The following is an 11934-nucleotide window of genomic DNA, read 5'->3' as shown; positions in this document are numbered from 1 at the left end:
TTCTTCCGAAAATCTTAATGCTATATCTCTTGAACCATTATGGCGATTAGTATGGCATAGTAGCTCTGGCATAAACTTGTGTTGCTGTTCACAACGTTCAGCCTCAGTGTGAGGACCACCAGAAAATCTTTCTACATCGTCTGATAAATGGACTAGCAAGTGTGCTTTTAGTCTGTTACATAATGATGAGAATTTCATTTTTGCTAGGGGAGTTTGTCCAGAATTTGCTGATCTACCGTGTGAATTTTGTATTGATGTATGCTGAAGATTATCCATAGCCGCTATTGTCTCTGTTACTAAAACGACTAACATATTTTTATATTGTTCGAAATTATCAATTTTTTCCATGTATATGAGAGACGAAAGTGATGCTAACGTGTTGAAGCAATTGAAATTGATTCGAAAACTGTTTGGCTAGGATATAATCTAGGATTATCCAGACGCAACGAAGGAAGTAGCTGTACCATGATCTTGTAGTCTCTACCGACAAATGAGCGAAAGTTTTTCAATGATGATGTCAAGTTACGGTGTAAAGCTTTTGCGTTCTAATTGCGGAATAGATCTGTCAATGAGTCGATATGATTATTATCCATTAAGTGATCATACAAAATTATGAAACAATATTTTGTCATTCCCAGTAACAACGTGTGAAGTATCTCCACAGGTAGATCCTTTGAAAGATCGATGGCATCCAAGTTTAACAAATGCTCACCGCCGGTAAACTTAAATCCAAGTTTGCTCCAATCGCTTTCAAATGCAATCCTTGCCCGAGGACGTCCCCTGTTTGGAAGAAAAACAGGCTCCGGTCTTTGTTGATATCGCAAAGTCGCAAAGTCTTTATAGTCTTGGAGTGTACGAGAAGGTGCAGAAAAAACAGATGCACTGTAATGCAATGATAGTGGTTGTCCATTAGCATCCACAGGTTTTGATGGGTCCGACTGCCAGTAACAGAATCTACAAGGATGGGTGGCCCTAGATCCTTTGTGAAGAGCAATTTCGGCCTGACGTACATTATCACCACAGATACATAAAACTAGCGGAATTACGAAAACATTTTGCTCGAATTGGGAATCGTACATAACCATCCCCTTTTCCAAGTTGTACAAATCATTCGTCAAGGGTTCTATCATTTCCATTGCCGTTATTTTATGATTACTTGTACAAATGAAAAAATGGTTTTCGTATTCATTGCTTATTTTTAAAGGAAGTGCCGATATGTTCATGGTCCAAATATCAAAACAATTCCATTTCTTGGATCTATTTCCACTGGTATCGTCAGAGAACAAAGAAATTGGGACAATTCGAACTTTCGTATGTCTCCTTGTTGAAGGGTCATCCATAGCTTTATCTCGTTCGGAAAGGCAGTAGTTAATAAATCCTTGATGGAACCCATTTAATTGTCTTGAGTGGGTTCGTACAACCTGATCAGTGTTGCTGACGATATTCATCGATGCGAGTAGATACATGTCAATTAGTTCCAAAAGAGATAAGACGAATGAAACACTTGATATAGACATGGTATTCTTTTCCAAAGTAAGGATAGCCAAAAAGGTGTTATGATCAAGCTATAGCATATGCTTCAATAAAAATTTGCCCTTCGAAGGTAAAGAATTTTGAAATAATATGTGTTGAGCCAGAAGAGTTAATCACTATAATCCCCTAACCAAAAATCATTTGAATTTCTGCTCACTTTTTTTGGAACCATAGGGGACTGGAATAATGGGCATTCCTTCCATTTGAAGCCTTGATTGAGTGTGTTTCTCTTGTTTGGGCAATAATCCGGCAATGAATTCAAAATAGAGACCTTGGTAGGGTTCGCCATTAACAAACGCAGATGATTCGATGTTTTGATGTACGTCAGATCGACGGTCGAACCATCACCCTTGGGAACAGCAAAATTATTCACCTCAAGACGAGGGAACTTTCGTCTTTCGGAATGACTTTTGCAGATACGTTCGTCAGATGGTACGTTTTTGATAGTATCGAATCCTTGCGGTCGATTCTGGATTACGTCTCTTTCTTTATGCGATATTTCGATAAGAGATCGAATCAAACGTAATGTTTTTTTAACGATTCTTTGCGAAAATCTGTCCTGAGAGCCTTAGAAAAACATTAAGCATTTAAGTTCCATTTCATTTTTGAATGGATAAAATGGATTGGCATGGAAGGCTGAAGTATGAGCTGGTTCTTCATGTGGTTGACTGGCGCTGTCAACCAGATCATTTTCTTCAAAAACATCATGATTGTCATGATTGTCATTATCATCAAAATAACTAGACCCATCTTCTAATTCGACCATGTCGTTAGAAGATTCGACAGCGGGAACATCATTTGTCATATCATAATCATCAGTGTCTGTGTCACTATCAAATGGATATTAATATATATAAATTTTAAAGTCACAACAAAAATCTTACTGCCAAAGACGTGAGATGTGTGCTAAGTCTAAATGGCGATTCGTATTCGATGGATTGGAGAAATATTTCTTGCAAATGGGGCACTGTGTTGAAGGTTCGTTTAGGCGGAAAGATGAAAACTGGGAGGACATTTTTGCGATTACAAATCGAAACAAAAAATGGAAAAAAAAGGAAATAGATGCAAGTTGTTTATTTGTTGAATGCGAATTTATTTTACTCCTCTTTTTCTTTCACGTATTGATTTTTCAAAGTTTCTGTGGTATTTGACAAAATTGATACAATTGGAAATTAATGAGATAAAAGTATATCTTTATTGGAGGTAAAAATAGACTTAAAAGAACTCTGCTGCTATGAAATAATTGATCCTTATTATATTGCACAACTCTCCTGAGTTTTAATGATGATCAACCTTTCTGGTTTTGGAATAGATCTATACTTTGTTTCCCGCCTTAGGTTAAATGGATACTACTCGCTAGAATTGTTTCCAATTAACGTTGTCCCATATCAGTGGATCGGGAGCATGAGTATTCTAATAAATCTTTAGTATTACGAGACACTTATTTATCAGATCATGCAACGGTTACTGTAAAAGATGCATACTTGTTTGTCAAGTGTAATTGGCAATAGAACATAATAGTTGATCATTTATTCATTATCTTTGTAATGAATAAATTACGATCCCAAATATAAAATGTCTTATCGATATTTGTATATTTGGTTGTAGAAGCTAGGTATCCATTAATTCTTACACTATTTCTTTATACTCTTTATCAGCAGTATAATTATATCAATATATAAGTAAATGAACCATTTATATTAATAGCTGTTCTATTCTCTCTCTGGGTAGCTAATCCATTGAGAGAACTACTAATATTAAGTTTCTCTTTCTTATAATTCTTGATTGATCTGAGAAGTTTCTCTTCTCGATTGGTGATATCGTAACTCAGCGGTATAGCATTCTGTATCCAACTGTCATTCGTATATCGTATTTAGGCCAATCATGCAATTTTTAATATAGAAGTATGTACTCGTAGTAGGAGAAGTTGTATAGCAGTATACAAGCGTATAATGGTATACAACATCAAAGGTTGTTTTAATTTCATAGTTTATTTATTTAAACGATTTGCTTAATTATTCTTTAGTGAATCGTACCCAAATACGACAGTTTCTCTTTGGTATTTACCGTTGTCTATTGGTGCTGCTAAGTAACAAAGTCTTCAAACAGAGCAAACGATAACGATACTAAAAACTCGATAGGATTATTTTAGAATCTACTCTGTACTTTTATTGAAAATCAACTTTTTGTAAGCCTTTATAAATGATCTTCACATGGCTCTTTACTTTATTAACATGTACTTTGTAATTAACTTATTCGCTCAGGATATACCGAAAGGAAGAAAGGTAGATCTTATTACTCTTTAATTTATACATTTGTTCTTTAACACAGTCTTTTTATTCCTTAGAATATGGTTACATTACACATCTCATCAAACTTAAGGCATATCAGATTCTCATCTTAAAAATATGATACTTTTTCTAATGGCTTGATCTTCAAGTCTTTCTTGCTCCTTTTTTTTTTCGCTTAACAGGCTGTTTTGAATTGAATTTTTTATGTAATAAACCTTCGTCCCTGTACGTTCTTTCAAGCTAAAAAAATGGTCAGAATTACCTAAAATATCATATTGGATCATTAAATTTTGATTTTGAATTTTTTTTTAAAAGGCCTAAAATCGGCCAAAACACAAAGGGTATACCTCGAGGAAAATCCCAAATTTTACAAATGCACCTTTTAAATACCCTTCCTGTAGGTTTGATGAAAAGTATTTGTAATAAATATAGCCCAAATTTAATGACGTTTACAATGGTGTTGTTTTTAGAGCAGTTTTATTATTAAAAAAATCATATTTAGTGCATAATTAACAAAATAGTTTTTGTTAGGCAAAGTTTTTTTTTCTACATATTCAAAATTTTTTGCAAAACACATCAAAAGATGTGCCTAATTTTTTTGCGCATTTTGAGTATGGCATTATTTTAGTAAAAGTTTAATATCCAGAGAGTTTACTTTGACAGGAAAATGTTAAAAGATCATTTTTGATCAGATCGTTTCGAGAAAAGCGGTTATGTTTTCACTGATTGTGGACGTCATAGACGTTGGGGACCAAAACGAATTATATGGTCATGAAGCTGCCGTTCGCGCGCACATTTTCCCCGAAAATATGTTTTTCGTTAAAACAATACAGTCGATCGTCAAAACAGCCACAAGCCTACGCTTATGCCTATAACAATCAGTGTTTATAGGCTGTGTCTTCAGCTTAATACACGGGGCACTTGCCTTATAAGTGCCAAAGCGTTTTTGGGACCAAAAGAAACACATTCCCTATTTATTCCAATAAACATTAGTATATTACTTGTATGACTTGACAAGCAGGTTTAAAAAATAAGAAAAATAAAGTTTAATAATTGATAAAAATGCTAAAGAGAGAAGGAAAAATTAAAATAAAAATACAAATTACGCATGTAGAGAGGATAGAAAAATATGTTACAAAGGGAGAGAGGAAAGGAGAGGAATGAAAATAAAATTATGATAAAGGGATCGACTTAAAACTCATCTTCCTGAGTGATATGGGTCTTCTTTTTATCCATTTCTTCGTCAATGACACGTTGGGAAGCTTTAGGAATCATGATCTTCTTCTTTTGGAGGATAAAGGCACCGAAGCACATGACAATCATAGCAGCTGTCATGGACATGGTAACAATCTTACCGAGACGGTAGTTGGGGGCATCGACAACACTCCAGACCTTAACGTTGATGAAATTGGGAGCCAAATTACCCAAAGAATTGATAATAGCAATTGCCAAAGCACGAGATTCTCTGTCACAAGAATAAATTTCGTTTGCCCAAGTCATCATGATGGGAGAGATACCAAAGACAGGAGGGATCATGTAAGCACTGATGAACAAAAGGACGGTGGGTACATTACCACCTCTGACGGCCACTAAAATGGTATACCAAACAAAAGTATAGAGAGCACCAGCCAAGATATGGTAAGCACGATGACCGAATTTATCGGAAAGATAACCTTGAGCGACAACAACAATACCAACCCAGATCCAAATAGGCACCATCATGTAATTAGCAAAATCAGCTTGGTATCCAATGGATTTAAGAATAATGGGGAAATTTTGCAAGAAACCCATACCCATTTGCATACAAATAAACATGAATGTGAACAAGTAAATGAAGGGTGTAGTAAACAAGTTACGGAAAGTTTGCATGTTTAAGCCAGACACAGCACCACTTCTACCTTGACGTTCCAAACGAATGACGGCAACTTCACGAGCACTACCAGTAATGAAGCGGGTGTTATCAGGGAAATCAGGAAGAACAAAGAAACCAACGATACCAATAACAACAGCGATAAGACCTTCGATAATAAAGAGCCATTTCCAACCACGCATACCATGAGTACCATCCAAACCAGTTGCGATGGCGCCAGAGATGAGACCACTGAAAGCACCAGAAACTTGGGAACCAGCAACAAAGATAGCAGTACGTGTACCTAATTCTTCTTTAGTGTACCAAGAGCCGAGCAAGAAAACAATACCAGGATAGAAAGCAGCTTCGGCAAAACCAAGACAGATACGAAGACCGTAGAGCCCTTGGACATTCTTGACCAAGGCCATGAAACAGACAATAGCACCCCAAGTGAAGACGACCAAAGGTAACATGATACTGGGACGCACTTTAGTAATGATGTAATTAGCGGGAATTTGTAAGCTATTATTTATGTTAAGAAATGAGTACAACAATTACTTTTGCAGAAAATATTATGTAAGCTTACACAATGTAACCAATGAAGAACATGGTAATAGCCCAATTAAATTGATCACCGACAAGTTTTAAATCATCGCTAAGACCGGTAGTGTATGCATTAGGCATGTTGTTTCTGTCCATACCGTTTGCAAAGTAACCAAAGAATGCCCAGACCATAAGACGACGATCCAAAGTCTTGATCAAACTTCTCTCGACCTCTGCAGCATTGGCAACATGAGCTAAATCATCGGCCTTAGTGTTCTCAATGCTGACAGTTTCAACATTGGGCTTGATGATATCTTGTTCATTCATTTTCTGAAAAATATAATATGATATAAACAAATAAATTACAGGGCGAATTGATCTGCCCTTTTATATTGATACCCCATGTCTGATGATATTTTTGAGTTTTCTTCCCCACATTTCCCCGCAGAATATACTCCAATGGATTCATATCCCGTCGAGAACGGGAAACAAAAAGGTTTTGAACCTGAGTACCAAAATTGATGTGCAATAGGTTACTACCTTTATTTTATTTTTTGGGTTTTCATGAATTACCCAGCAAAAGTTTTTATCATACATTTATAAGCAAGTCTTGGTGTACAAATGGAAATTATAGTAACGTGAATGTGGTATGTACCAGAAAGGGAGACTCTCTGTCTAATTGGGAAACCTTTTTTTCCCTTGCAATTTAATTTTCCCAAAAGCCAATAATAACACCAAAAACACAAACAAGAAAAAAAAAATAGTTTTATACAAATAAGGCAAAATAATGGGGTTGGAAGAAGACGGTATTAACGGAATTTTCCCCAAATACTCAGGGTAGTGGATCGAGTTACACGACATTTTGGGTGGTACACTTTCATTCCAGCCGAAACAAAGGGAATACTCATTCTTATATGCATAGTTTTGTGCCTACTCTGTCTGACAAGTATCATACAAATGATATATTTTCTCTTTAAATACTCCAGATAGCGTATGTTACTCTTGTCATACGTCTAACAAGGCAAATATTATAGGCATTTGAAGTCCGTGATACACTGGGGAGGTATTTCCCGTCACGGGATTCTGTTCATTGGATCGATTACCTAACTTTTTTCTCCCAGGAGTACTAAATAATCTTGCTGGAGATGTTTTTATTTTATTTTTAAATGATGAATGAACCAATGAAAAAAAAAAAAAGAACGAAAAAAAAAAAAAATAAAGAAAAAAGAAAAAGTGTATTTATGACACTAAACAGATCAAAATATTTACAGAAAAAAGAAAATAAGAATTATAACAAAAAAATAAGGGTTATTCCCAAGGCTTATCCACTTTAGCAGCCCAAGAACCTTCTTCCTCCTCAATACCCCAAGTAGGTTTGTTATCACCAACTTTATTATCTCCCCAAGCAGCATGAGAATCCATCATATCGTGCGTCTCTACAGGCTTTGGATCCCAATCCGTTGCAGGTATCCATGGTGCATCATCGTGTTTATGCGAATTCCATCCAACCCGCTTTTGCTTCTTTCTCGTTTTTATGATGAGTTTTTGGAATGAAGAAGGTCCCGAGGTGATGGGAGGTTCATGAGGATTATTACTACGTCCATATTCTCGACTAGCGCGTCGATTATTGTTATAGTTGATGTTGATACCATTACTATTTCCTCTTGTCTTGGAAGCATGCTGATTTCCAGTATTACGTGGTGTTGGAGAGCCGAATTGGGGTCTAGGAGCAGGTTCTTGTACATGCGGTAAGTTCGTTACCAAATCATCCATAGCAAAAACACCATTGTCTCCATGCTTGGGAAGACTGTAAGAAGATTTTCTTTGTCGGGGTGGTGTATAATGATGAGGCTCATACTGATTACGCGTATTTACATTAGGTTTCGGCATATCTTCGCGAGTCAGCGGTGTTGAATCTTTATCAATGTCTTGAGTCCATTTACGTTCCGTATGTCCACCAAAAGGGGATTTAACAATAGAAGAATATCTGCCTTGATTGATAGAGCCTTCAAGGAATTGATGTAACAATTCATAATTCGGCTCTTCTGCAAATTTGATCTTCCGAGCAAGCTCAATGAATTCCAAAAAACCTTGAGGCAAACCAGCACAGAGGTCACTCATAAAGGTGTCTTCCTTGATTTGACGCATTCTATCCCAGCCAGCCCGAGAATTACGTGCTTGAATACCAGTCCAAGGTAAAGTACCAAAAATCAGATCGAGTAATAAATAACCCAAACTTTCAATATCATCGCGACGAGCATGAGGTTTACCACGATGGACATTGAGCGAGGCATATCTGGCCGTACCTGTTTTATTCTTGATGCTCTTTTTTGCCTCGGGATAAGGTTTATCGGTTGCGGGATTCCGCCACCACGTAGTCAAGCCAAAATCCACCACGTATAATTTAGGATGGGGTTCATTCCATTTCCTAAAGACTTCTTCACAAGGTGGTTGAACATATTTAATATGAGGCATACCATGATCATCAGGAATTTCAATCATTTCAACTTCGGGCAAGTAACACTTGGCCGAAAACAAAAAGTTATCGGGTTTTACATCCCTGTAAACTAATCCACGCTTATGAATATGTTCTAGAATCGCCAACTGGTAACATCACTAATTCATTAGCCTCTTAAAATTGCATGATTTTTGTTTTTTTTTTTTTTTACCATTTGACAGCCAAAGTCTACAACCACTTCGATAGGAAAGCTTTTAGTGACTTCTCTCAGCTGATTCAAATTGGGTCCTAGTAAATCAATAACAATACAGTCAAAGCCTTCGTGCTGACCATGCCAATGGCATTGAGGTATTCCCGCTAAACTAGTTGGGTTAGATTAAAACTCGAGAATACAGTGAGAAAAAAAAAACTTACGTCCTCCAGCCAAGGCATCGTAAATAATACTTTCGTGTTTAATTTGAGGGTGATGCATCTTGAGAGGCTCTCTTTTAATAGCATAATGTCTTCCAGTTACAATATCTTCCGCTATAATATAAGCAAGTTAAGACATGTGGCAGGATAAAGAAATAAACAGTTACCTTCAAATACTTCTCCAAAAGAGCCTTCACCAATTCTACCCAGCACAAGCCATTGTTCCCCAATAATGACGTCTCTACTGTTTGCACTAAGATCAGTACGTGTACTGTCGAAGGAAGAACCTTCGAGAGTGCCATTATTATTATAATTATTACACGGCGTTGATTTTAAATAGCTCGTGTCAACTGAATGAGATAAAGAACCTGGCTGTCTTGACTGTCTTATATGGTAAGAGCTAGTCATTATATTAAAAACGTATAACAGAAGGCTATTGTACTGAGTGTATTATTTAAGATGTGTTGTCCATTAAAGAATACCCAAAAAAAAAAAAATGATTTTTTGTCAGATAAAAATAATTTTTAAAGTGACGGGCTTTAAAGAACACATACACTCACACACACGTGTTGTTTTTGCTGTAAGGTTCAAAAGAAAGAGCTACAAGTAGTAAAAGGGTCCCTTTATTTCGCTCCCATCCTGTTACATAAACTCCCTCTTTTTAGTTTTTCTCTTTGTTTTTCTTTCTCTCTTTCTATTTTTTTTTATTATTATTGATAAAATAATGCTTCACGTACAAGACTCCTTTGGACATAATTCAAGCCTTTTGATGACTCCTCCAGTGACAGCTATTGTCCAACCACAACCAAGCACTTCTTCTAGATCAAACAAGGTAGTTGAGCAATTAGGTAGTAAGTTAGACATGGTTCATAGAGATATCGCAGCTACTAGACAGCAATTGGAAACGATTCGCCAAACAAAATTGCAGCATGAAAAAGATTCTTTGAACTACACAAACTCTAATAAATTATTTCGAACTCGCATTAAAGAAATTATGCAGATTCTGGAATCGAAGCAAAAAATATTAGAAGGCACAAAGGGTTCTTCCAGCCAACTTGAATTAAAAGTAAAGCAGCTAAAAGATGAAGCATTGGCCTCTCGTCATCAACTGGAAGACTTGAGAAGAAGAGAACAGGTGTTGGAACATGATCGTGATGTGGCCGTAAAAGAAAAAAACCAAATCAAACAAAAGCAAAACCTCCTTCAGGATTCAATTGATCAACTCCGTATTAGATGTGAACGAGAAATGGCCTTACTGCAAAAAGATTACTCTGTCCTTATTGAGCAAGCAAGAAATATCACTGATAGAAATGAGCATCTCATTGAATTAATCACTTTAAAGCTAAAGCAGAGAAGACAGTATATCGAGAGCCTGGCTTTGATGAAAAGACAGCTTCGATCAAATACCGAAACTTTTGTAGAAAATGTAAGGACTCATCTGCAAGCGTTGAAAACGGAGATTCAAGACTCTGCATTGCAGACTAAAGATTGCACTATAGCTGCAATACAATGTCGAGGTGAAGTGAATGGTCTTGTCACAAGAATTAAAACAATTGCTGCTGAAATTACTGCCTCTGAAGAAAGATCATAATTTATTCCATTTATACATAATACCAATTTTTTCTTCTTCCTAATAATATTAACCTTTGCTGCTTCTTTTTTAAAAAACATGTTATATTTGTACTGTCTCTTTTGCATATCACAATCTATATTTATATATGTTTTCTCTCCTATTTTTTTAAAAATATATATAAACGTCGCCTTTTCACCTACCCTCACCCCTCATAAAATAACCTACATTTGTATATGCATTATTGACGCGGATCCTTTGGACAATCATGTTAATTATGATGATACATTTTTCTATATATATTCCCGTGAGATTGTAAACCTTGAAGTTTAAAACAATTGTTACCGTATTCTTTCACGCACTCATAAAAAAATCCATTAAATTATTGGGTCAATACATCCATCAATAATGCAGTCATGTTTGTAATTTTTTTTACAGATTTATATAGTGTGGCTTTATCATAAACTATGACTTTCATAAAATTCAGGTGGGAAGTCTCTTTTTTTAAGCTCCCTAATTTCCTCAGCTCCTAAATGTATACCTCCCTTCGTATGGGGCAGACGAAAAAAGAAAAGAAAAAAAAACCTGCTGTAAACTAGTACTGAGAGCAACCCGAGGGTGAATTTCAAACAGAGCGAGCCTCATCATCAGCCACTAGTTATTAGTAAAGAGTGGCAATTATTCTTTAATCCAAAATTGGTATTATTGCTGATTATGTAAATTGCATCGTGATAAGGAATTATGATAAAACCTATTAAAATATTGACCTAATAACAAATGTGGGAAAGGGATGCAAAAAAAAAAAAAGGAAAACGACTAAGGTCAAGAATGTTTTTGTCAACCTAATAATACTGGAAGTGGTGTTTCCACACCGCAATGGTGAGTATACTCTTCGTTTTGTTCCTTTGTCTATCACGTTAATAACATTCCTCTCTTTGGATTTGTTACAGATTTGGCTTGTTAGATATTCATCGACTGTGTAGATTGAAATTTGAGCATTTAGATATTTGTAAAAAGCCATCAAAATTAATTTTGTTGGCACAGCTCTATTACCCTTCATACTGGATAAAAAGCTTCCATTTCTCAAAGCCATGCGGGGGAGGGGTGGGTGTCGGTCTTGAAGTTATTTTCAAGCTGTGGGGGCGGGTCATATTTTCAGGCTTGTTGTAGGTTGTCCTCGCGTCAGTAGATGTGTGCGTATAGTATTTCTTGCTTGCAAAAATAAAACACTTTCAACTTTCGTTAATATCTTTTTGCTTCTTAATATACCCATCAAGTT

General features: G+C 36.0%; 4 protein-coding genes across 4 annotated transcripts; 1 reads left to right on the top strand and 3 right to left on the bottom strand.

Annotated features, from left to right (window-relative positions):
* Positions 1–545: 545 nt before the first annotated feature.
* Positions 546–1340, bottom strand: EV154DRAFT_457785 (uncharacterized protein; the record flags this gene model as incomplete). Its single annotated transcript, XM_051597421.1, has 1 exon — positions 546–1340. One exon carries the CDS (start codon positions 1338–1340, stop codon positions 546–548), a length of 795 nt encoding a protein of 264 aa, XP_051462041.1.
* Positions 1341–4849: 3509 nt separating this feature from the next.
* On the bottom strand, positions 4850–6560 carry EV154DRAFT_436611 (major facilitator superfamily domain-containing protein). The gene is made up of 2 exons (XM_051596827.1): positions 6260–6560; positions 4850–6195 (listed from the first exon to the last, which is right to left on the bottom strand). Exons 1-2 carry the CDS (start codon positions 6541–6543, stop codon positions 5016–5018), a joined length of 1464 nt encoding a protein of 487 aa, XP_051462040.1. The 5' UTR covers positions 6544–6560; the 3' UTR covers positions 4850–5015.
* A 770-nt stretch (positions 6561–7330) lies between these two features.
* Positions 7331–9555, bottom strand: EV154DRAFT_541993 (kinase-like domain-containing protein). Its single transcript, XM_051604498.1, has 4 exons — positions 9253–9555; positions 9089–9199; positions 8886–9031; positions 7331–8820 (listed from the first exon to the last, which is right to left on the bottom strand). The coding sequence occupies exons 1-4, from the start codon at positions 9491–9493 to the stop codon at positions 7525–7527; spliced, it is 1794 nt and encodes a 597-aa protein (XP_051462039.1). The 5' UTR covers positions 9494–9555; the 3' UTR covers positions 7331–7524.
* Positions 9556–9805: 250 nt separating this feature from the next.
* Positions 9806–10676, top strand: EV154DRAFT_457777 (uncharacterized protein; the record flags this gene model as incomplete). Its single annotated transcript, XM_051597420.1, has 1 exon — positions 9806–10676. Exon 1 carries the CDS (start codon positions 9810–9812, stop codon positions 10674–10676), a length of 867 nt encoding a protein of 288 aa, XP_051462038.1. The 5' UTR covers positions 9806–9809.
* Between the last annotated feature and the right edge of the window lie 1258 nt (positions 10677–11934).

The sequence above is a fragment of the Mucor mucedo genome (assembly GCF_025094135.1).
Source record: "Mucor mucedo strain NRRL 3635 chromosome Unknown EV154scaffold_10, whole genome shotgun sequence".
NCBI classification, from domain to species: domain Eukaryota; kingdom Fungi; phylum Mucoromycota; class Mucoromycetes; order Mucorales; family Mucoraceae; genus Mucor; species Mucor mucedo.
Note: the sequence above shows the minus strand (reverse complement) of the source record. Positions and strands in the feature narration are given on the sequence as shown.